General features: G+C 35.9%; 1 protein-coding gene across 5 annotated transcripts in view; it reads right to left on the bottom strand.

Moving 5' to 3' along the window:
- Positions 1 to 26,999, bottom strand: part of FAM135A (family with sequence similarity 135 member A) — an 81,001-nt gene that overhangs the window by 4,296 nt on the left and 49,706 nt on the right. For 4 of the 5 annotated variants that reach the window (XM_032104746.1, XM_032104748.1, XM_032104749.1 and 1 more), the window contains 11 exons: positions 26,322 to 26,399; positions 24,117 to 24,166; positions 22,268 to 22,423; positions 16,481 to 16,554; positions 16,044 to 16,198; positions 13,476 to 15,786; positions 11,311 to 11,471; positions 9,563 to 9,654; positions 7,427 to 7,524; positions 2,052 to 2,203; positions 1,037 to 1,147 (listed from right to left, as the gene is read on the bottom strand). In XM_032104746.1, the coding sequence (XP_031960637.1) occupies positions 1,037 to 1,147; positions 2,052 to 2,203; positions 7,427 to 7,524; positions 9,563 to 9,654; positions 11,311 to 11,471; positions 13,476 to 15,786; positions 16,044 to 16,198; positions 16,481 to 16,554; positions 22,268 to 22,423; positions 24,117 to 24,166; positions 26,322 to 26,399 (3,438 nt within the window). The remainder of the gene's footprint in view (positions 1 to 1,036; positions 1,148 to 2,051; positions 2,204 to 7,426; positions 7,525 to 9,562; positions 9,655 to 11,310; positions 11,472 to 13,475; positions 15,787 to 16,043; positions 16,199 to 16,480; positions 16,555 to 22,267; positions 22,424 to 24,116; positions 24,167 to 26,321; positions 26,400 to 26,999) is intronic. The other variant, XM_032104747.1, reaches the window with a different exon arrangement.

The following is a 26,999-nucleotide window of genomic DNA, read 5'->3' as shown; positions in this document are numbered from 1 at the left end:
TATATTCAAACCTTTATTTTCAAAAGACTGCAAAGCTAGATTGAGTTCACCTTCAAATACCAGTTCAGCCTTAAATATTACCTTATCATCAACAAAATCACTTTGTGATAGTAGATTCTGAAGAGGAGGGTAAAAAAAAAAAAATCCAAGTTTTTCTAAAACCAATTTCTGATCAATATTCCTATCTTACCTATAATTTTTCTTCTTGCTCCTTATTTTATTCTGCTTTTTCCAAGTCATGTAAATTTTATATTCAAGCACCTCAAGAGCTATATGCCAGTCTTTTCCTGCCCATATCTTTGTACTTCGTTGCTCTTAACAAAATTCCAGCTGTGACAACCTAGAAATATTTTGATGTAGGAGTGTGCCCAGATTTTTCACAAAAAACCACAAGCATCTCTGGCTCCACAACTGCTTGACTGACACACATTCAGAAACACCTGTCAGATGAATCCTCAGTAATTTTATAATGCTTAATGGAAACTACCCGCCTACTGGCACATTCTCCACTGGAAAACGCGTTCTTGGCCAACAGTTGAAATAAGAATATTAAACCCAGAGAAAACTGTCTGAACTATACAGTATGAATAATCTAATCTGGGTTTTAGCTATTATGCTAAGTACAACTTCTCCTTCCTTTTCGAAAATGAGTTTTTGTTTTCCTTGACCATCTTAATGAGGTAATAAAAGACTATTTAGCAAAAACTTTAAAGTCAAATTTTACACTTATAGTATAGATAAGAAAGGCAGATACAGAAACAGGTAATCCTAAATGTGTATGAAATGTACTTGACTCGCCACACAGTGGCTCATAGATAGATATTAAAAAAATCCCCTATTTAACTATTGGTTGCACTCAAGTTCTGATCAAAAAATGGTTTACTGTTTACTTGAAGCATACAGGACTAAAGTAACTCTTAAATATTAAAACTGAAACAGGAGCTTTTTGAAAATAATTTTTTTTTTTTTTTTAGGTTTCCTATTCACATTTATACACAGTTGCCTTTAAGAGATAGGAAGCATTAAGAAAGCTTACCTGCTTTTTTACTAAGTTTATATAAGAATGTCTTTCGTGGATCTGAATGGTCTCGACATGTCAATTGCAATAAAGAACCAGACTTCTTCCATTTCTGCATAAACCACAGTCCTGCATTGTTAGGTACAACATGAGTATAGATTCACAATAAAATATAAAAACTAATTAAACACAAGTATAATATGTAAAGTTCATAACAGCCTCTCAGATGTTAATTTTACTTTTCATGTAAGCATTGTCAAGCTCAGAAACAGTTTAAATTTTCGTTTTCTTTCCTATCTATATGAAGCATGAAGGCCTTTATTTCCACTACTGTACATGCCTGCCCACAAAAAATAACTTCCAGAAAGTGTAAATACAGTAAACCAGAATATACATATTCTATTTTGATAATTTATATAATATTAGAACATTCTGATGTTCAAAAAACAACAGGCATTACTTCTCCAATTTCTAAACTGAACTCATTAAATGTAACTTGAAAAAAGGAAGCAGAATTTTCTCACAGGAATACCACAGTATAATGTTTTCTATGGCGCTATATTCTCTTTATTAGTCAATGAGCTGGGTGGCTAACTGGCTTTTCAGAAAATCTTGCCTCCCTCACCATGCACATTTGCAGAAAAACACTGCAGGTTGTAAGGCATTTTTGAGAGAGAAAAGACACTAATAGTTCAGAATTATTTTAATGCACCTTATCTAATTGTTTGGCAGATTAAGTATATTCAAATTCAGTTTATAGTAAATTGAGCTCAACAGATTAAAACTGGACTTTATTTATGCTGTAACAGAAAACCTGAACCAAACATACTGGAAAATACTTACACCAATCATCTCTTGCACATCCCTTTTATTGACACTTTATTTTTACAACCTTTCTCTCTTCTTGTGACAGTGAAATATGCAGTTTCTCGTAATTACAGTAATGCAGAAATGTGCACCCCACATGAAATTGCTAAGTGCATTTCAAAACAGTATTTCCCCTAAACTTACACTACTGAAAAGAATACATCACCTGTATTAACAAGAGCACTGCTGTTGTAGAGGGTACCAAGATGTGGTCCAGACAGAGACAGGAAGGTATGAAGTTTGTTGAGGTAATACTTAAATCGATGTCTTGTGAGCACTGAACGGATTATTAAATTACCCAGTGAGTGTCCAATAAAGCTGTTTAAAAAGAAGAAGCAATGTAACACAGAATTTTATGGCAGGATTTTTTTTTCTTTTAATGGAGAAAAAGAAAAACGGTGTCTTGAAATGCTAAAAGCGCATAGGAGAAAATTAATAAAACATTTCCATTCAGAACCTGTATTTTATGCCATACAGAAGGCATAGCTTGTCCATGTCTCTTGAGCTGCACAAACTCATTACAAACATGTTTTGAACTTCTCCAGAAACATTTTATACAGCATTTTTGAAAAGCTAGCAAAACCAAACTATCCTTCCACCAGCATCTACCACCCAAACCCAATATTATTTCTGGGCTCATTTCCTGTAGCACCGACTATTCAGAAAATATTTTATCAGCCATGTATGACTGAAAAAATCATTACTTTTGCATGTGATGGCACTCAATATGATAAATGTACCAGCATTCCTGAAACAATCTAGTGAAGACAGATTCCAAAGGTAGTCCTAATAAGGGGGAACACCATTACTTAACTGGATCTAATTATTTAAAAACAGAAGCAACATCTCAGATCTGCTGAGCAGTTGGACCAGAAGAAGTGATTATTGGCTTGAGCAAGCAATTGAAGAATATGTCTCTGTCAGGAGAATATTACTCTTAGGTGTTTCCGGGAAAGATGGATAGGATTCTTTAGCTTCTTTTATCTAAGGATAAATATTACTTAATCTGAGGTGCTTAACGTTGCATATGTAAGTCTATATAAGGCATTTCTTTAAAACGGACACTACAAAATTAAGCAATTATAGTTATTATGCTTACAGATCCCTGCTGAGGTAAGGACCACATCAGACTAGGCACTGACTTAAAAGTATATGGTAGGGACCAGACTCATAAAATTAGAAGGAAAAAGTGCCTTCCTGCATTACGGATGCAATCTCAGGATATGGTGAAAACAGAAAACCATCCAAAATTATGTATAATTGAACTACCATTGCTGGATCACATATGTGCTACAATATTATACCTCTAAGATCATCCTTCCTGTTTGCTCTGTATCACTACATTCATCAACAAAAGTAGCTAAAACAAAGCTTCCTGTAACATCTGTATAAAATACAGTGCTAAAAGATTACTTGACTGTTTAAATGCTTCCCAAGCAAGAATTGTTGCCTTGGAAAACACCAATTTAAAGGTAAATTACAAAAATTCAAACATTTGGTTATAGAATGGCAGAACCACCCTGAACTCCTAAACAATTATGCATTCCTATGACAGAAAAAGGCCTTTTGTTCATTATTAATACATAGTTTAAGCATGTATGTATATTCTTCTCAGTTGCTTTTACTAATAGATTTTCAAAATTACTTGTATGAGAAATTCTTTGCCTCAGCTTGCTATATTTGCCTAACTAATTTTGAAATGAAAGATTATGTATCCTCTGAGGTGTCAGCACAACAGCAGTGCATTTGCAAAATGAAACACTGAGCTGCTCTCTTGAATACTGAAATTTAAAACTATTCTCTTAGAGTACTTCATGAAATCCACGCAAGAACAACAAAACTACAGATTTCTTTAAGAACAAGTAAATGACCACAGAAACTCAGTTGATCCTGAAGATGATCTGCATGATGTAACTTCTCTTGAGTAAAACATTGTTTTCTACAGAAGATCTGAACGTTAGCAGAGATACTCTCTTGACAGTTCTCCTACAGTTCAGACAGTGTTTATTAAAAGTCATTAAAGGGATGAAAAACTCTTATATTGTACCATAACAAAGGGCATTTTCTGTGAAAAATTCAGGAATCCATCTATCAATTCTATCATCCCTAAGAATAAGGGCATACCTGAACCAAAACTTCAGAAACATGGCAGACCCATTTTAAGGAAAACCGGGTGCTCACAATCAGCTATGTGAATGTACCTCAAAGATTAAACACTTATACTTAACTGGAAAAGACTTAGAAATAAACCAGAGGTTACAGTAGTATGTTGTGGTCCAATTCTGATGCTTAGGTGAACACATGATAAGCCTTAAATTTGTTTGCTAGTAGAGAAAGGTTTAACAATTTGCTCAAATCAAAAAGCAGAGAAAAAGGAGAACCCTTCAAATAGGGTCTTGAAAGGATAAGACAGGAATGTAATCCATCCTACTCATGGGATGCTCTGCAAAAGCAATGAGCACTAGGTGACAGTATTACAATCTTCTGAATGCATCATTAACACACTGAAGTTAACAGAATTATCGTTTTTATACATGCTTTATGATACAAGTCTACCAATTCAGATCATACTAGAAAATCAGACACAGCAAAACCTCATTATTCTGTGCCAATAAACAAAAACCCAGTCCAACTATAAAAATTCATGGTAGAAAGAAAAATCAATCAAGATTCATAATCAATGATGTGCTGAAACAACAAACACATGTTTTACTATACACATAGCATTAAAAAATTTCCTTTTTTTTATGAGCCAATGTTACTTAGAGAAGAGGATGACAAGCTGATTAATCCACCTGAGGTCAAAGTCCAATACAAGTCATCAGAAATTACATAAGACCTGACATGTGCAAAACAGTTTCTGAAACTACACTGTAAGAGCAGGTGGTTTATTCCCTAGCTGCGTGGTTACCTGGGAGGGCTTCCATCCTCGCAGATACTCAGAGCTTGAATGGGTATGACTGAGCAACCTGACGTGCTTCCAATGCATTACCTTTGATGGTGGCATTGGTATGAGTGGGTAACTGATCCAAATAACCTCCAGATGTCCCCTCAACCTAAAGCCTCCCATGATTCTTTACCAAACAGGTCTTTTATAAGGCAAATTGCATTTGTTTTGAATCACGCTTCCAGCTCACGCTTGCTGCACGCTTGTAGTGAGCACAAAAATTTTGTTCAGAGATGAACAAACGTGTTAGATAGTGAATTGCTGCAATAACTGATATTAGCTCTGGAGGTACCAAAAACGTTTCCTGAAGCTGACACTATTCTAATGGTACAGGGAGTGTCTTTTCTCAGTACAGGAATGTAACGCAGTAAATCAGATTTCCGCATTACTTGAGAGCACGAGACTCTGCATTTATCCAAATAAAGGGCAGAATCTCCAAACATCTCTGGACTTGTCTTGACCTGAGCTGATTTTAATTTGTTTAAGCTGTGACAACAATCATCTGCCAGTGAAGTAACAACTCAGGTCTAAAGTTGTTTTAGTTTCACTACAGTTTCAATTAATAACAAGTAGTTGTTCTGTGTGGCTTGACTGTGTATCATCAGAATGAAGTGTGGTGTGGAAGAGTGCAGGTACAGGTATCATATGGCAGAGGTCCCCAATGGTCTATTAATGGTCACTGCAGGAGCACAATTGTGTAACTCAGGAGAAAAAGCTGGCATTAGAGATAACACAGAATGGGAGGGAAAAAAGAGTAAATGGGAAACGAAAGAGCATATGGGCCATCTGGAAATATAGAAATATGAAATTAATCTATCCAGACCCAAGGCCAAGGAAGCTGGAATTCCCACCATGAACATCATTGTCCTTAGACTGAAGCCCTGGAATGCTGATGTCCTACTGCTTAAACAAGACAAAATCCACCAATCTTAGGATGTTGGCTTTTTTTGCCATACAAAATCATGGATCTAGAGACTGATGTCTATTTTGACTGGGTTATGGAGCAGGACTTGTAGAGAGAACACTTTAGGAGATGGGAAGATTTTATGAGGAGAAACCAGCATCATTCAGGAGACCACAGATAACTGCAAGGTCTGCTTTCTACAGTAGCGTAACAAAAATAAGGCAGGAAAGCATTGGCTGCTTGAGCAGAGGATTTCTCAGCAATACTTTCTGGGTTGTCCCTTCAAGGCCTTGCACAGAAACATGTCTTTCTGACAGCTCTCTCATGTAGCTACCAGGGAACAGCTACAGGATTTGCTGGCAGATTTAACATTCTCATAAGAAAAGCTTAAGTTGAGAAAAGAAAACTTCTGCTTCAGACAGTATACACCTTAAAAAGGAAACTAAAATAAAAATTCATAGTTTTTTTTTCTTTCAAGTGACGAGTAACAAATAAAAGTGAAAAAATATTTACAAATTGTAAGTCTTATGAGAGAAGCAAGCCAAAAGCAAACAAGAGTTTAGTTCTCAGGGATGACTAATGATAAGGTAAGTGGGTGGGTTTGCTCACTACAGCCTTCAGACAACAGCCTGGGAGAGAAGATCCTGGTGTGTGCTGGTGGATTACAGAATTCTTCTCTCCCATACCAAGGGTGCTACTACGTAGTCTGTGAAACAAAAATATGATCGGATAGTGCCTCTTTAATTTTTAAACAAACAGTTTAGACAAAATTAGGCATGTCAAATCTTGCCTATCTCAAACCAGAAACATTTGTTTAAATAGTGAGATTATGTTTAAATGTTTTAGATGTTTCCTCCAGCTCAATAAAGCCTACCAAATACATGTACATGCAGAAACTTGCCAGAAACACGTGACTAGCAAATAAAAAAACCTTCTGGATGGATAATTTGAGGATGCCTGAAAAAATCAATGAAGTCAGGCTTGAATTAGCTCCTGTCATCTATTGATGAGCTAACTCCAGCAACACTGCTGAGTTGGTAAGGTAGTCTGCCCAAAAGGTGCACCCTACTTTGAGAAAATAAATGCAACAGGCATTCCCTGGAAGTAAATGTAAAAGAAAACAGGAATGCATAGACTCTGGTAAGCCCTCTAGTAAGATGTAAAACATGCTCTTTAGCAGATGAAACATTCAGGAAACATAAGAAAATAATGAAATACATTATCATGCAGCTGCCCTTCAACGTCACAGGTAAGATGAAAGTGCCCTGTAGGAATGACAAGACAAGCAGTCTGCCATGTCATACTTGGTGAAGGGACTATAAAATCAGAAGGAACCTAACTTCACCCTGGCATAGTGCTACTACAGTTTCCTTCAACTTTCTCAAAATACTATCTGTTTTTCTGCAGAACCCTATTATGTAGGATCTGTGGAAGCACAGGACAGCAATTCATTAAATGCAATGCTTAACCTCTGCCCCAAACCCAGCAACAGATGAGCTTACAGCATTGTTCAGTCTTCTTTCATTTGGCAATTCCCTCTCTCCATTGTCCTCCTTCCCCCTACTCCTCCCCCCTCCCAAATTGCTTTTTCCCATCTCTCTTTTGGCCTGCTCCTGAGCATCACAGTTTGGAACAACCCAGGGTTCTAGTTTTAAGTTTATTTCTGTAAATAGTATAGAACAGATATTACCTGATTTTTGAAAGGGGTGGATTATAAATTTGTATATACTGTATAATTTCATCTAAAAGACGATCTGTCATGGATTCAAAATCAGCAAAGGTATCATTCTGTAAAATAAAGGAAATAAAAAATAACTGTATTTTCTAATGCAGCAATATACATTCTTCATTCAGCCTGAATTCTTATTCCCCAGTGTTTTGATCAACAGAACACAAATAAAAGCATCGATATTAACTCTGAATACAAACACTACAGCTAGTTATTATAAATTTTTCATGTCATTTTCTTGTAACATGGAATAAAGTGATACACATTTTACTGTAAGACTACTTTCTTCTAATACACCAAAACAAATCTTAATGCTACATGCCCAGTCGTACTTCTAAGCTGTTCTCTACACTTAAGATTATCTGTAGTGAAACAGAAGACCAAACTGCATGTTCAGAATTAAATCCCACTGCCCATGAACTAGAGATGAGACAATTACTGCAACAGCAGTCTACATTAATACTCTTTATTCAAAATGAAACAAATGAACAAACAAAATCCTTAAGGCCTTATGCCCAGCTCATAGCTGATTATCTCTAATGATCAGCAGTATGAAATTAAAAGAGATAGGCAAAGTCTGCCTAAAACTTTTCAACACAAGTTCCAATGGATCTGTGCTAAAATCTGTAATGTTCAACATATTGGTAAACAATCTGGGAAAGGGAAGAAGGAAATGAAATATCAGTTTGTAGATAAAACTAAATATCCAGGATAGACAAATCTAGAACCAACCAGAATTTCAGAAGAATCTTATACTACTGCATGCCTGGGTGATAAAATGGCAAGAAATGCAAACGCATGCTACAAAGGGAAAGCCAGCCCTAACTGTATATGGAAACAATAATCTGTACATCTGTGTAGCATATAATCAGCTGTGTTAGGAAAGCAAGGAAAGAAAATAGCAAGATAGCATTTTGTCAGTCCATACTGCACAAGCATCTTAAATGCCCTGTCTAATTCTCATAATTCAATTTTAAATGACAAGAAATTTCAAGTGGGCAGGGAAAGGTATCATGGATGAACAGAAACTGTCTCACATCTAGTTGTAAGAAATATTAAATGGACTAAGTCTCTTCAGTTGCCGCCTGAGGAAGAAATTTTACTTGTTTATAAAATACATGATTAACTGAAGCAGTGAATGAGGAATGATTATTAAATATTTTTTCCAAAACAAGCTGTAAGGTAAATTATTTCAATATCCTTGTTTGCAACTGAATTATTAATGTATACAAACTGCAGAATTAACCTCAACTGTATGCTGTGGATACAGAAGTAAAAACATTCAAAAAGAATCAGCCAACATTAAGGAGAAAAGTCTGTCAGTAGCTATTAGGCTCAGTGGTCTCAGTGGAATCCACAAATCAGAAAGTCTCACAGCTGCTGACTGACACAAACTATAGGGCTAGAGAAGAGAAAGCCTGGCTTGGTGCCTGTCCAGCCTGTTCCACAAAGCATCCCAGCAGCTATTGCTAGAAAAATGCTAGTGCACTAAATGAAGCTTTTGTTTGAGCCATTGATGAGACTTTGTTCTAGTTCATCTCTGAAGTACGTGTAATACAATATGTAACACACACACAAAATAAGTAAAAATTAGTCTTTTGTGCTTTGTCAAGTTTACTTCATTAGAAAATAGTAAAATTCACAAAAGTTTAACACAAGAGGTAATTTGATATTGGTTCAGTGTGATGATGTAGATCTTGCAGCATGCTGACAAAAGAACGAGAGACAGATATTTTGTATTTCTCAGATCCTCTGAAATAACACATCTCCCTTCTTGCTACACCAGTTTTCACTATTACCATTTGTACCACTAGGACTGAGCATATTTTATCCACAATCCAAACTGCTTATGCTGAGAACTTAGGAGACACAGTACACACAACAAAATGGTAGCAACAAATGTTGCCTGTTAAAATATTTACCTTCAATACCATATTGTAATTACTTTGACACAAGCCACAGATCAAATCAAGGATGTATGAGAATACAATAAAAACATACAAAATGTGGTAAACAAAATAGTGCCCTTAAATAAATATGTCTAAAGGTTTACACTGTTCATAACTTTACAAAAATTCGTAGCTGGCAAATAAATACCTGATTCCTTTCAGACATAAGAAATTCAACTCTTCCTCCAGGCAGCCCTAGCTCAATGTAAGTCTTCACTAATCTTAGATCTGCGCTATTACCTTCAAAAGAAAAACAACAATTGAGTTAGATTCTGCAAAGTTAACTTGCAATAAAAGCACTCAATAAAAGCACTGAAAAGAATCTCTGGCAGAACTTTTTATTTAAACACAGCTAATGATATTCAGCCCTAATTAAAATTCAGTGAGACTTTGAAAGATAAACTACAATGTCAAATTAAGTGACAAAATGGTTATGAAAATGACATTTGATGCGAACACTTTTAAAAAAGCAAGGATGTAGGAAATCATGTTTGATTTTGTCTTAGCATCCAACTGATACATAGCACTGTGAACATTACATTCTTGGAAGCCTAATTTTGATAAAGACAAAGAACTCAGAGCTCGCTTAAAGAATTCAGTGAAGGAGTATTTTCATAAAATGAAAAGGCAGAGTGAACTGTCAGCAGATAAAGATACATTTAGACTGGTACCCAAAACAACAAATGCTAGTTTAACTAGCATCCTGAAGATTTTTCCACATCAGTAGTCATGGATACTTTTGAAGAAAGAGTAGCCTTTCTGCCTTAATTAGAGAACAGGATTTCTATTTACATCTATCATTTATAGGAAATAGCTTGTATAAGCTTGCCATTTCATAAGAAAATTCTAACTATGTGGACTTTCATAAGGCTTCAAACACATGTATTTTTTAAACAACAGGCTTCTCGGTCAAGTTAACTTTTCTGCCACTTCTACATAGAGTAGCATGTGAATATCTACATTAGTAAGAGGGAATACCTCCAAGTCCTATCTTTAAAAGTACTTAACACAGGCTGCTTTCTGCCCAAAGGAGGAAAGAAAAACTACACTGTTATTTTATTTTTTTAACTTAGGAATTTGAAAAATGAAGAAGGTACCTGTGCAGTGTTGGTGCAGTCCAGTACTCTATTCTACTGCCCTCTTGTGTTTCTTTACATTGTTAATTTAAGAAGTGTCTCAAAAACCCACAAAAGCTAGATGGGATATTATTTCTTAATATGCATATATGCTTTGAACTAAAAAGGTGAATATACTCAAGCTACTTAAACTTTACAACCCTTTCAATTAGCAAGCGATTTTCTCACTTCTACCACAGTAGAATCTTTGTCCTTGGAAATATTCAAAAACCCAACTGGACTGCATCCTGGACAACTTGCTGTAGGCGACCCTGCTCTGAACAGGGAAGTTGAACAAGACAATATTCAGTGATTCTTTTCACCCTCAACCCCTCTGTGACTCAGTGACTTAACCTTTTAAAAACTTATAAATAAACACCTGACTGTGTTTTACATGTACTATTTCTTTTTCCTAACAAGACACACATATTTCATTTTCCTTGACAACACAGCAATTCTAAAGAAAACAGCTTTGTCAGTAACTCCATTCTATTACCACAACACAGACAAATTCCTCTATGACATAAAAAACTTAAAGATGCACCTGATGTGAACTATGGCATTAAACAGATTTATGTGCAGGGAAGTTTTCTTTAAGAAGTCTTCTTAATTTAAAAGATTTTATGGAACATGTTGTCAAATGTAGCAGTCCAATGTCAGATTCCCATTTCCCTCCAGTGAACCTATTTCAGGTGTTCAGTTCAGAGTTCGAATGACCAAAGCTAAATCTCACGGGTAATCTGAACCGCTATCTTGTACAGTATCACATTTCCCAGCATACCATCTAGGCCATGGACACAGACAATAAGATGTACTCCTTTGTCTGAACACTCATCGTCTTCCGTACTGAAATAAGGCATTGAAGAAGCCAGTTTGAAAACATCACTATACATAAATCCAGGAAGTTTAAGTTGCCTCAATTCTTCTTTAGCCTGTAGGAAACTGGAACAAAAAAATACTTATTATACATTTACTATTGCTAGATAAATGTGGGGTCTTCCAGGATAGTTTTCTACTGTAATTTTGCTTTGTATTCCATGTAATTAATATGAACAAAAATATATTTATCAAATTACTCCTTTCACAAAATAAGCCAATTCTTCAAAATATTTTTACTGCAGATTCCCTACAGCCCCTTTTCCTCTGTAACAAAAACCGTATCTCAAGCTCTACTCTCTTCTCTCCTTTAACCATCTTTAAAAACTCTCAAGTATTTCTGAAACCACTGAAGATTCTGGGTTCATTGTGGTCTTGAGCAAGCAACAGCTTTGTTTCCATGCAATAACAAAATTATAGAAATTATAACCAATTGGAAGTCAAGTTTAAGATTTTCACTGACTTTTGATAATTCTTGCCAAACCCATTTCTTAGGTCAGCAGAGAGGTGGAGTCAGTGCTGTAATATCTCACCATAGGGTTCCTGTGGTAGGCTGAATAACTGATACTTGCTTCTGAAACAACCAGATCCAGACTTCTGATTATATATTCTATGAAGGCATGCACTATAAGGTTTTTAATAGCTGAGATCCTCACATGCTAGGAGCTCCTTGTGTTCCTCCCTTTCTTCCACTTCCCTTAGTTTTTGTGGATGACCTTCCTAATTGCATATCAGTTTCCCTGCAGCAGATACAGCTTTATGCTTTCTTATGCTTCCTTAATCCATCTGTTCCGCATGATGCCTTACAGCGCCATGCTGTACCCCATCCTCTTCTGCCTGCTCACTGCTTCCCTCCCATTCTACCTTTTGTTCTCTGTTTTCCCAGCTTTATCTTTAGCTCATTCCTCACTAACTGGCAGGAGCAGGCCTCAGTGAAGTCAGCCTGAACAGAAACCTCTGCTGGCAGCTGCTCTTATCACTCTGCAACAGAAGCTACTTGAGTTTGTACTCAAGGCATGTTTCCTGAACACACCAAGGGTGGTTCTTTATGGAGCAGATCATACCGTGTGGATTCACAATTATCTCATGTTCCAGGAGACTCTGCTTTTACCACGGCCAAGTCCTTGATTTTATTCCAAGTTCACTTTTATTGTTACAGAACAGCCTGAGTAGTCTCTGCTCTTCATCTCTCCCATTCCACACCAGTACCCACCATACAGTATTTCAGAAGCTACTTTTTTGGCCACTTCTAACCTGTTTTCCTCCATCTGACTGCTCAATCCTTCTTCCCGTTCTCAGCTGCTTTTCACAAACTATCTGGTTTTTTATCTCTTCTGCCAGCTCAGCATTGTTTCTACCCTTAAATTTTCTTCTCTCTCACAGCAACATTTTACTTCCAATACAACACATAAGCTGCTGCTTCACATGTTCATTTAGCAGCAGGGGGTTATCAGGGAAACTCCGATGTTTACAGCAAGAAGAGATACAATCTGGGATCCCTGATGTTCCTCTAAATTTGGCTTTCCTGGTATCCAAACTGCAGTGTAATTTAGAGCACTGTGATCTCCGAGGTGTTACATTTTTGATACCTGAAGTTAAGATTTAAAAATAAGGCAATTACTGTAGCTTGCATTACACATTTGCTTCACTTAACTAATCAGATGGACAACCAGTTACACAATGTTTTTGGGTTTATGTTTTTAAAATCAAAGCATATTTTCCCAAGCTTGCTATTTTAACAACTTCCATTTCATAAAATACCATTTTTATGCTCAGTAGCCTTTACAACATCATTCTTCAGCTGAATGATTATTCTTTAAAAATAACAAAGAAAGCTCCTGTTTTGCTTGTTTCTCAAACCACATGAAATTACAAGATAACTGATAGAAGTAGTTCAGTGCTAAGACACTTTTTATCTCAACATCTAGAACATGCTGTTACTTGGGCATGCAGAATCCACAAGCCACAGTTCTGGGGCATTCTACAGCCCAACTATGCTTCTTCTCCCCTTCTCTACTATATTAACATCATTTTTAAAAGTAAAAAGTTTATTTTAAAACAATCACTTACGCTAACATCTGAGGTTTTGGGGAGCTTTCATACCAGGAAACAGGTGAAGCTGAGCTGTAGGATGTGCTGCCTGGCTGTTGTGTAATTGCATCAGATTTATTCTTTGAAGAAGAGGTAACATTGCAGGGAGAGTCTCTCAGAGAAGAAGGGAATGACAGACAACCAGGAGTACAGACAGGGGGCACAGTTATTATGTCTTGCAGGTGTCCACTGTCAATCATTTCAGATCTCAGGGCTCTCTCTTCTGCTAAGCCATGATCCTGGTCAGCACTGCAAGCTCCATCTAATATACTATAATCTGTTTCTTCATAATACCCATTTTCAATCATTTCTTGATCCTCCTCTTCTTCCTCATCTTGTTGGGAAGAACAAATAATTTGTTTTTCATGTGCTTCCTTTTGAGGGCTAACAGGATTGCTGTTGTCCATAGGTAAAATATCTGAAATATCTGTGCTGCTTTGAGAGCCAAAATAGTTTTCAACAAGTCCTTGCTTTACCATGTCAGCACTACCAGTTGGAGAAGGATTATCTGTACCAGTTTCACTTTTAGCTACTGACAGTTCTTCAGTTGTGCCCTTTAGTTCTAAAGCCTCATTATGTTTTCCTTTGTTTGTTTTTTTAACCTCGTACACTGCATTTACAGATGAAGAACCTGAAACAGCAGATGGCTCACCCATACAAGTTGTTTCCAAACACAACTTAACTGTTTCTTCTGTATCTCTAGAATGCCTTTCAAGGTCCTGAGAGTCCTTGCAGGTTGTGCCAGGGCCTGTTTCTGGGCTGTAACTTTTCACATCAGTCGGTGTATCCTCATCTAAAGCAACCAAGTGTAACAGATCTTTTTTTCCTGAGAGCGAGGAATGTATAGACAGAGTTTTGTTATCCAAGTGCCCTGAAAATACAACAGGCTGTTGCTGCAAACTGGTGTTTGATGTTTTACTGTCATCACATTTTGGCAAGTCAATTGCTCCTAGATCCACTACTGTTTTGCTGTCACTTAGCTGACATTCAGGTACAACAGATATCTTTGAATTCTCATCAGGTGACAGCTCATCATCATCTGAAGGCAGTGAATTTATGGATGTCAGGGATGACTGTATTTCACTTACAGCACTTGTACTCTCAGTGCAATGGCTTTCTATTGTGTTTTTTATTGCACAGTCTGGTTTTAGTAGAGGCTGAGGAAACACTCTCTCACCATTGTATGCACTTTGTCCATGAACATTTTCAGAAACATGATCAGGGTTGGGGTGAGTTGCAAAAGAACTTGGTTCACTTTCTACACCTGAATCTGAAAACCTAGAAGAGGCATATGTCACACTAAGATCTGGTAATTTAGTCATGTCTCCACTTGCAGAGAGTTGACTTTCTTTTGTTGAAAGAGTAGGAGGATTACTTTTCATTTTTGTCAAGATGTCACTGGGATGCTGAAAGTTTCTCTCATGGACCTCTTCCTTTTCAAGCATAGATTCTTGTTCTCCCAAACTCAATTTATTTCCAGATTCTGAAGGCTGAATACTGGGTGTCAGCAAATTCTCTTCATGCACTCCATCTTGTGGAAACTCGGCCCATGATCCAGTGTGAGCCACTCCTTTCTCCTCTTCATAAAGATTCTTATTACTTGGTTTGACCTCAATCGTCCTGACTCCTGAGGAAGATGGTTGACCTCCATGACAACCTTCAAGTGTACCTCTGTGTTGTAAAGCACTATCTGCTTGAATAGTTCCAGAACCTGTCTGGGAGATAGTCAGTCTATCAAAAACAGCCTCATTTTCACAGTGCACAGGACTACTTGGACCTGGTTGGTCACCTTCAATCCTGACAGCCGTTTCATCAAATGCCAAATACGGAAGGTCTCTTCGAGTTATTTGCCTGGTGCAGGCCTTTGTATCCCAAGGAAATCCAACTACTCTAGGGTCCAGCCCTTCATTAACATTGTATGAAGGCTCGCCTTCCAATCTTTTGCAGGCATTTTCCAGTGCTTCACTTATCAAACATTTGTATCCTACTAACACCACAGAGTCCTTTGGGTTCTGTTTTATGACTTTTTTTGTGTTTTCAGCTTTTATTGTTTTTATGAGCTTAACAACCTTAGCTTTGGATTTATTTGTATCTTCATTTTTCCCTTTCAAAGTTTTTGTTAGCATCTTTTCAGATTCTGAATGACAAAAGATGGAGACACCTGCCGGTCTTATTTTCAGTTCTGGGCTAGTAAAACCAGCAACGAAACCTTCTTCAGCTTCAAATTTATCTTGTTTATTGGACTCTGCCCTTGGAAGACTCTGAGCTACCAACCAGGGTACATCCAAATCTTTCACAGAAAAAAAGAGGGGCGGGGGGGGAAAGAGAAAGGATATTTACAATAAGATTATGCGGGTAAGTGATGCCATAACACACTAGCAATTATAGAATTTTACACATCCTCAAAACTCAAGCTAAAACCCTATACCCTATCAAATAAATGTTGTCCTTTAAAGGCAGCAAGAAATTGATAAGAAAAATACTCAAGTTTTACATAATTTTTGCTCATTTCTTCAAAAAGGAAACTGTACTGTGAGGTCTGCTTACCTTCAGTAATTGTATCTAAATACCGATCTTCAAAGATAATAGGCAAGGAGTTCATATCTCCATCTAATTCACTGCATTCAATAGGGAGGGGTGGAAGAGAACTGCAGAAGGAAGTGTTTTTGATAGCTGCACACATCTGTAGATGACTTTGAGCACTGAAAAAAGGAAGCAGTCCTCCATTAAAAAAACAGAACTATTTTTACATTAACAGAAATTACCAACAGTTTAATTAATTTTAGTAGAAGCTTTTCTACTAATTAGCTGTTAATAGCTTGATTATTTAATAACTTCTTATATAACTTTCAGTAATTTAAATCTATACTGAGAAGTTTCTCTTGAATTTCTTATGTATTTTTGCAATGCCACTTCCACACAACATAAACTACAGAGGAAGAGTACAACATGCTATATACTGTGGAATTCCAAAGGTTACTCACTGTAGTTCTTGAAAGGCAAGAGCAGCTTGCCTAGGATGCTCAAAGCAAAAGAATGCTTCAGCAAATCTGCGCACCTGCAAGATCCAAATGACGGTAGAACTTATTTTACATTACAAATAATTTTTAAAAATCCACCAGCATTCCCATGCATCAATGTATCATTTGTATGTATAATACAGACAGTTATTTTTTTAAAAATGTTCCTTCTGGATGGGTGCCAGAGACAAGACCAGTGACCGAAACAATTTTAATTTGTGCTCTGCATAACTGGGAATTATATTAGATTCCACTGCCTGCTGAAAATTTGATTTCCAATAAATCAATCATCCAAATCAGGCTCACTTGAAACAATAACACACAAAAATATTATTTGAAATGTCAATGAGAAGAAAGGAAATGACTGCTGAATTGCACTTCTGAATGAGCCTGAGTATTACCTACAGAAGCAGAAACCCACTAGATATTCTGCAGTCTCAAAATATAGAGGAGTGTTTCAAACCTTCCGTAAGTACTCTCTAGCCCCACAGTAAACTATTGTGCAAAAGAATCTTTTGTTTGCAAGGATTTCAGCTGGAAATGATGAGGACAGTAACAGAATGTACATTAATTATAAGCACTGTATTCAGGACTTAATTGTATGCCTGAGGTCAATAAACAATACGATACTGAAGTGCTATTTAATACCATAGGGGAGCTTTTTTTTTTTTTACCATCAAATGTGTTAAACCATCAATATTCTACCATCAAATACATGCTAAAATAGAGAATGTGAATTACACAACAATTTACTACAAATGAAAACATAATCAATGTATTGAAGGTGCAATATCTAGAAACCCAAAGGTTCTGTACTATGAGATTTCTCAAATTTCAACATTATATATAAATATTAATTCAATCAACATGCAATTTATTTTTGCAACTGCCAAATTACCTGCATCAAAAAAAAGCAAATCAAAGAGAATGTGCTGTGCAATGGTTGATGGCAAGAGCTTGTTTGTTAACATTAATTTGTTTGTATCAATTAAAACAAATTTCTATCCCACTTAGAGAATTACATATGTCAGTCTACTGAATCAATACTTTGTTTACCAAGCACTTCCTGGCCTCCTACGCCTTTATTTCTTCAATACACTCTGGATCTTCCTCTTAAATTACGGAACTTTTCGAACAGACTGTGCAAGTTTGCAGCGTGAAACTGGCAACAAGTGTGAAGACCTAGGTCAGTTCCCTCAGCTCTTTCACTTAGAGCTGCAGCCAGCATCTGTGCCCACCCTGAGCACAAACACGGCTCTACGAGAATCTTGTGCATGAACTGGCAAACATCAGATTTTCAGGACCATATTAATTTTATTCAGAGATAAGCACTTGCAAGGGAATTCATTTTCCCTCCTGATACACTGCCCAGTATACTTTTAGAGAGTACTACTTGGATTAACTTTCAGTTCTGTAGCTTCTGTATTTTTTTGTTTTCTTAATACAAGAAGTGGGGAAAAAATTGTTTCAAGGTGCTTAAGAAAAAACCCAGTCCCAAATCACAAACATTTTACCCCAATCTCTAATCTGCACTAGAAACTGAAAGTCCTGTCCCAATCTCCCAGAATTTATTTTACTGTATTACATGAAATCAATCTTAGTCATAACATCATCTCTGAATACTCATGGAAAATGCTTTGAAGTAAAAAGAAAACACTAAATTCAACATTTTCTTGTAAATGCAACTTCTACTCTTGCCAGCAGTCAATTTGCTTTCTTTCAGAATTTGTTGATAGGAGTTTATGCATACACGTGGGATTAGAATTGATGTTTCCAAGTAATTTGTTGCATTTTCCCAGCTGGCTTCTCTAAACAGACATCTACCTTGCAAACACATGATTTTGTCAGAGCTAATCCCCAACCTTTACCTCAGAAAGGGGGGACTGTTATACAATAGACTTAACAGATAATTTTACAGCTTAAAAACTAGATTTTGGAACAATTGATATGAAGAATGGACATTATCATTTTAAATTAAGCAATTTAAAAATTAATTAAAGATTCTAATCAATCAGGTAATAGTTACAGGAACACTGCCAAATTAGTAGATGTCTGTGGTATATGTCAAGAAAAGGGCACACAGCTGTTTCCCAGGAAGCAAGCAAGGTAGTTTTGAGTTTAGATGTGAGCACTTCACCACATAAAGTAACTGGAGTTTTATAGAGACTAGATTTTTAGAATACTGCACTCTCTCACAAACAGAAGAGGAAGGCATTTTTTCATTTGCAATAAATCCCATTTGTAATTGTTTAAATAATTCCACGCTTTTGAAGAAAATCTCATTACCAACTCCAGACAGCTCCAAGTAGAATAGCAACAGTATAAAACTAGTTGAAAGCAAACTCCAAAAGCACATAAGTCTTTATTAATGAGAGAAAAGAACCCCAATCAACAGTAGTTTATTAATGTTTAATCAGTACTTAACTTATTGAAGGACTGAGGCACTTGCTAGGACACGATTAAACAGGCTCTGCAGAACTAGAATGACTGCCAGCTGTGCTAGTGACGCAGGCGCTACCGGCTTGGGTCGACTCCACAAGGACTTTGCAGGAGGAAATTGCAGCTGCTACTCCTAATCCCTACAGGCTTCTCAAAAGCATGATTTTTATGGTCCTCCCAATGTAAACAGAAGAACTGTATATAAAAACTGCTGTGGAATACATGTTGTGTGTCTGCATATTTATGAATAGCAGTCACAGATCTTAGTGTTCACCTCTCCTATTTTAGGACTGATCAAACTGAAAGAAACAATATTGGAAGAATATATTCAGACCTACCAGAAGATGTCACTACAGAACAAAGAGATGAACCAGTTTAGTGTTCAAACATTTTGTAATATAAAATAACATACTCTAAGCATTTTTTTCAATAAAATACAGTTGTAAACCATATCAGTATGATAAAGTAGTTGATGGATGTTCCAGTTTACCTAAAGTCTTCCTCACCTTTTAACGTAGTGCTTTTCCAAGTATTTGAAAATAGTTAAATATTGAAACACTTAAGTAAACATAAGTAAAATTATTAAAATAATAATTTCAATACTTAAACAACACTTCAGCAGAAATACCTGTTTTATAAGCATCTACACAAAGATGGTAAAGTCATTTGACCAAATACAGATGGCAGGCATTTCTAGGGAGTATTTTAACACAAGTATCTTCATCAGTCAGATTAATCACTCCCTAAAAGGGTTCATTAATAAACTTGACCAGGGAGAAATTTCCTGTGGAAGGTATAGTCTGGAAATATTGCAAGAAGAAAAGATAAAATGAGATTTAGCATCCAGTAGCAAACACATCAAAGTATCCATTTCTGAACTAATGGAATAAAAAGGTTTCTTATTCCAGAAAGGACAGGTAAGCCTCTTAAGAGGAGAATTAGTGGGTCATCTTTAGCCTGGAGAAAAGGAGGCTCAGGGGAGACTTCATTGCTCTCTACAGCTACCCAAAAGGAGGTTGTAGTCAAGTGGGGCTTGGTCTCTTCTGCCATGTTCCAGGTGAAAGGACAAGAGGCCTTAAGTTGTGCCAAGGGAGGTCTAGGTTGGATATTAGGATTTTTTTTTCCACAGAAGGAGTTGTAAAGCATTGGAACAGACTGCCCAGGGAAGTGGTGGAATCGCCATCTGTGGAAGCGTTCAAAATATGTTTGGATATGGCACTTGGGGATATGGTTTAGTGGTGAACGTGGTGGTGCTGGGTTGATAGTTGGACTTGATGACCTTAAAGATCTTTTCCAACCTTAACAATTCCATGACTCTAAATGTCAACATATAGTCTCCAAACAGGAGAATTCGCAGATCATCTTTTAAATTTCAACTAAATCCAGTAACCAGAAAGCCTGCATCACTTGGTATGCGCAGATAATGGCTCCAGTGGAACACGATCATCATTGCACATTTCCCGAAGTATGTCTATACAATCCTTCTGAATATAAATTCTCAAGATATTTCATTAATAAAAGTTAAAATTTATTATACTAAGCACTGCAAAACAAGGTTGAAAACCAACAACTGAACACACTCTTAGAAAACACAAGGCTCAATTTTAGCATCTCTTTTTCATTTAAGGGTTTACCAAATTTATGGATTGTGACTTCCTGCTCTACTGCCACATGGGAAGCCCAGTGGAGCAATGGTTTCTTACATATATTTTAATTACACATATTTGCAAAATATTCACACAAACTCATCCCATCTTGGAGTGCAGGAAACAAGTGTCCATTTAAAAATTAAGTAATATCACATTGCTGGTTCTATCTAAGTTGGCTTAGGTAAAAATCCCTTCTCAATGCTGTATTATGCAATTCTTACAGAGTCAGCCTGCTTGCTTTTTGCCATCAGGTCCTAAATAAAAATGTAATTTTAGGATTACCCATGCCTTGCATCTCCTCTCGAGTCTTTGACAGATTATAGAGTATCCATAAAATACAGTGACAGATAACGAAAGGAGTGAGTGTAACAGCAACTCAAAAGGACACAGGTCATGCAGACATGAAATGAAATTATACTTTTTTTTTTTAATAGGGAGGAAGGAAACTGCTATTCGAATTTTTTTTTGAAACTGGAAAGCATCACAGAAATACTTTTAATAAGTGCAATAGCTCAATTCCCATAGTATAATTAAATACTTTGATTTATACTCCATAAAATAATTGCAGTAAAGCTCAATAATTAAGGCATTTATGAGCTAAGGAGGATGACGTACATCACAGGTTTTAAAAGAAGCACAAAATTATAAAGATAAACACGTAATCATTAGCAGTGTCTTTTCTGGAGCAGTAAAAATTAATATATTTAATAAAACCAAAGGAAGAATTAATACAAGTTTGTACAAACACTAACATACCAGCAGCTGAATGCAAATGCACGTTAAATGAAATGGTATTCTTGCTTCATACCTTCCACCACTTAACTTGAGGGATTCCAGAATTTATACGAAAACCACAGAAATGTAAGATTCAGAGACAGACAATAAAATGATCCCTTTCTTATGGCTAGGACATCAAACAAATAACCCTTGCATTCTTTCTGAAAGATTCCATTTATTCTCCAGAACAGGCTATTTCCACAACCATGATTTCCTCACTAAACAATGTGATTTATCAAGTAAGAGTAATGCTTTAGTTCATACCTGAATATATTTCACTACGGGAACAACACTGCTGTGGTTCCGCTTGCAGAGAGCCCACAGGAATTACACACACCCATAGACAGACCCACAGCACTATAGATGTGTTAGTACATACACACACATACGTGCCAGATCATTTCACATACATCTCTTCTTTTATAAAATCCCACATAAGAGACTTTTCAAAAATTAATGTTAGAAAGTCTTAATTTGGAAGGAAATACACTTTGTTTATGACAAAAGCAGGCAGCCTCAATGCAGCAGAGAAGTAAAACATAGGGTGGGCACTAGACATGGCTCCCACAGAAAAGTACATCAGTGCGCACAAATATATCTTATTCCACAGACTGCAGTCTGCCTTCTGAACTGCATTTCTTACTCAAACAAACAGTGAATTACTTGGGTCATAAACATAAACAATATGTTTTATGCATTATATTCCAACAACATAATACATAATGTAACACAAGGTAACAAATGAAATGCAACAGCTCCCTTTACAATCCCAACCAGCTTTCCCAAATAAAAATAGAAAAATGATCATCTGGAGTCTCATTTTGATACACATTTCCATAACAATGTGTCCCAGTGAGCGTATGAAGGTGCCCGGGTCAATACTTACTCTTAATGTGTGATGCTCTTTTGCTAGCAAAGCTGTCACCTCCTCTTGTAAGGTAATGACCTCCAGAAACTGCCCCCAGAGTGCCATCAGAAGTGAGCAAAGCTGAGCAAGATTCATATTTATAAGTTCTGCCAGTTCATCAGGATTTTCCATTTTCTGAAGTCAGGAAAAAATATTTACATGATTCACTGATGAAACCATAATGTACAGCCAGGAATAAAAAAAAAAAGTATAGTTTATCTTAGTGAGAATCTAATTTAAAAAGCAACTTCCAAATGAGAACTGTTTCAACTAAGTATCAAAACTGGATCGATCTATGTTACAACAGTAATAGATTATTTTATGTTGTATTAAATACTATCCCGTTGCTTTTTAGAGTTAGGACTCCTGTCCAAAAATTAAAGCAATTATTCCACTTACGGCAAAGAGCTCAACTGTTGTATTTTCTAACATATAAAAATATCATGTGCCTGAAAGGAGAGGAATCAGGAAACCAAAAACTGACACTTGCTATGTTAGTTCAACTTTGATAAAATCGTAAGAATTTAATAAAGACATCTCCATTTCAGAATAGTTATAACTCACAATAATCTTTATAAGATGCTATATATCTACATACATTTTATGCATAGTCAAGAAGCAGCGTTGTAGCATAGGCTTCCTAGAACCAGATCACACCAAGACAAATTCAGTGTGAAACAAGTTTTGCTTTCTTTACAGTGTACTGTAATCCTGTGATACAGTCCCACACCAGTCAATTGTAGACAGCTAAGCTTATGTTCCTTGCCATTTTAGAAAAAAATACAGTTTATCAGAAACTCATTGTAGGCCCATAAGGCACTGAGGCAAAGGGTTTAAAATGAAAAGACAGTAAAGAACCAACTCTAGCAATATTACAGAGCTAGCAGAAAAAAGGATCAGGAACACAGAAACACCAACTTAATAAGAGAAGTAAGAGGAACTTTTGATAAGAACTGTACAGAAGAAGAGAAAGAAGAAAACAGGAAATGTTCAGGGAGAAACTAAAGAATTCAGAGAAGCTATGTAAAAGTAAAAACTATTTTATACATAAAGATTATTAGTTGCCTATAGAGAGCTAGTAGTGCTGAATTTGTCTCCAGTTATACAAATTACATCCTTTTAATGGCCATATTACATTTTCTTGTGGTTATACTACTACTGCGTAACTAAAGGTGAGCTGACTGTTCTTCCAAGCTGGGCAGACAACCCACTTGGCAGCAAAGCATGGATAATCCTTCAAGAAGTTTTAAAACCTGTCCTTTAAACTTCACTGTGACCAAGAAATCAGTTATTCAACTGGGTTAGTTCTGACTAAGGAGAGAGATGAGGAGACAAATCTAAGCCATTTGAAGTAGATAGTGTTTCCTTAAGAAGGTAGGGAAAACAGGAAAAGGAGACAGCATCAGAACAACTACTTTCAGATGAGGAGATGACTTGCAGAATCTCCTTTTGTACGACCTACTACTATTGCTTGATCTTGTGTCATTGTTATTTGATACCATCAAACCCCCAAAAAATCAAATTATAACTGCCAAAAATTCAAAACATGATTTTCATACAAGTAATCCACCCTTCTTAACCTCCAGTTTCACAATATAAGTAGTTACGTGGCTACTACTGACACACCAAGCCGCCAGATCAAGAATTAAGTTTTTGGCATCAGTTGAGCAATTTCTCCTTGGAGGAAGAGTTGAAATATGTGCTGGCAAAAACCATACATGCTGTCATCCCTGAAACAAACAGTTTATTTCCAAGTAGGATATAAAATCAGCACATTCTACTTTTATAGTTATTTCACTTAATTAATACATGAAAAAAAGTCCTGTACCTTGACTTCTTCACACAATTCTGTAAGACGCATTTCTACATCTATGTTTTCTGGAAAGATGAGAGGACATATCCATGAGTATTTACTTTCCAAGTTGCAGAGTGAAACAAATTATCTCACGAAACAATTTTAAGACATAAAAAAGAATTAATCAAATAAAACTTGAAGCCATATTAAGTGCCACAGTTAAGTAAACTATAAACTTCCATTAAAATAATTTCATAGCAATTTCTGAGATTGAGGACAGAATATAATTTAGAAAAAAATTTGCAATTATCATGATTGCTTATCATGATACCTTGTCAAGGACAACAATTTTCCATTCAAAATTAAATTTGAAGATACTGTAGTTTAGATGATACAGTTTTCAGATTATCCATTGATACTGCTGCTATTCAGCAGCATTGTCATCATTTAAAATCAAGGTAATACAATTCCTCTTCTACCAGACTTTCTAGAGAAACCTTATTCTAATCATTTTTCTAAAAAGCTACATGAATATAAATACCAGTCTTCAGTTTTATGAGGAATTATTTTTTAGTCAATGAAACTGTTCTTTAAGCAATCTTTCTCTCAGTAGCTCAATGTTAAGAGCAAATCAATCTAACACAGTATGGCAGCTTAAACTGGATCTGAACCTTGAATGACTTGCTTATGAAGAAAACAGATTTATTCCTTCATGTAGATGTTTTTCCTTGTTAAACAACCATGTTTACTTTGGGGGATTTGATAAATCAAATAATAATTTGGTATTATGTTTAATTTCCTTCTGCATCTGAAGTACAAGTAATAAGAGAACAATTCATAAACCCTAAAATTACCTGTAACAAGTATTTACATTTCATTTTTGAAACACAGTATTAAGGACAAAAAAGTTCAATATTTCTGGAAAACATATAGCAACAAAATATGCCCTGAAAGCCTCAATAGTAACTTCAGGGTATGCATAATGAACAAAGGTTTACAGAACAGCAACAATGTGTATACTCAACTTCTCTTTGAATTACGCCACCTATGCTTGGTAAGTATATATTGATTTTCAACTAATAGCATTCATCATACTTAGGTTTGAACTTAATGCCACACGAATTAACTCACACAACTTAATGTTCTGAGGAAAAAAGCATATTACAGAAATGTACGATGTTCTCAGAAAAATAAAGCAACTACATATACCTTTTGCTAAACAGTACTTGATGATAATTATTCTGAAAATGTGTGAAAATAGTTTAAGATACAATACCAGTTTTGGTGTGGCCACACAAATTTTTTCATTAGTGAAAAAATTAAATGGTTTACTTATGACACCATACTGATTATTTGTTTGCCACACTTCAATTGAGAATAGGCTTGTTGAACAAGACCTAAAACTCTGAAATCTAAAATCATTATGGAAAACCCCAAACTATATTAATATCCCAATGCTTTATTAAAAAAGAGAAGACAGAATAGAGCTAACAACAAAAAATTAGGCACTTACATTCTACAGCAGCAACGTTAGCCCAGCAAACATCTGATGCAATTTTGCTGGCTCTGCTAAAAATCAGTTTTGTTTCCTTTTTACAATAAAACCAAAACACACTTATAGATGATTAAGCTGGTGACCTACTATGAGACTGAACTGCCATTATATCCTTTTCCCAACAGAAATTTCCTTGTGCTTGGACAGCACTGTAATCTTTGGTCCAGCATCAGGGCCACACTGACACTCTCCAGAGAGGACTGGCCCATGTAGATACAGACAAATGCACCCTAAGCACTGATAATGCCTTGTGTAGTGTTTGAAAGAATTAAGGCTTGAGATATCAGAAGGAATCTGATCTTTTCTCAGGCAGAAAAGGTATTAATTATCTTTAATTATCTAAAAACATAAAAGCATCTGTGCTGCATTAAATGAAGCTATAATTTTGAACTATTTTTAAATGTTGATGACTGACTGAACTTTCAATCATTTTTGTATAGTAAGGTAGAACAACACTAAACAAAGAATCAACGATGATGTCTCATTTTATCATCTATACTCAGTCTAAAAGTAAGTAGCTCAATTCTGCAGACTTCAGAGTTCAACATATGTTCACTATGGCTGAATATTGAAACTGTTTCTTTCTACAAATGATGTAACATTTTATATTATTAATAAGAATATAATATTTTATAGTATCAATAAAAATCTGAGGGATTATATCACCTGCTTTGGAAACATACCTAGGTAGTCGGATCTCTGGGTTCGTGGATATTTTCTTCTGAGAAGGCGTTCATAAAGGACCTGCATGCTGGCCTTGGCTAGTTACAGGGATTGTACACACAGGACTAGTTACTACACTCCTTTTTTTACCTGTGATTTATTATTTGCCTTAAAGTTAGTAAAAGAGCTTATTGCTAGCCTAGCAATTAGTGCAGTTAGATCAGTACATGAAAACATATTTTAGTGTAGTTTCTAGATTAAGTATCACTTGTGATACACATCAAGGCAGCATTTTTTATTTCCTGAAATCAGTAATATTTAAATGCTCAATTAGAGTTATCGAGTCCAATAGTTGTCTGCACATGCTTCTGCAAATTCAGTGTCTTGTGTTAAAATTATATGACAGAGCAATAGCAAAGCAAACAGAAGAAACAAAATTAGAGAGAGAGTAATTTTATCTTAAACAAAAAAGTGATGATTCTGAAGTTTAAACAGGACTGCATGTTCTCTTCTGCAATACCCATTTAAACTTCACAGATAAAATATCCACCATAAAATAGTTCATTTACTTCAAAAATTAAAAAAAAGAAAGGCTCAAATTACAATTGTGTACTTTGTGAAGTCCAGTGAGCCAATTTCTTTATAGACATTACAGAAACATAGCTTTTTTTGTTAACTGTTGATGGATTTTAGAAAAA

The sequence above is a fragment of the Corvus moneduloides genome, chromosome 3 (genome assembly GCF_009650955.1).
Source record: "Corvus moneduloides isolate bCorMon1 chromosome 3, bCorMon1.pri, whole genome shotgun sequence".
In the NCBI taxonomy this organism is placed as follows: Eukaryota; Metazoa; Chordata; class Aves; order Passeriformes; family Corvidae; genus Corvus; species Corvus moneduloides.
This window is presented reverse-complemented; position numbering and strand designations above follow the sequence as displayed.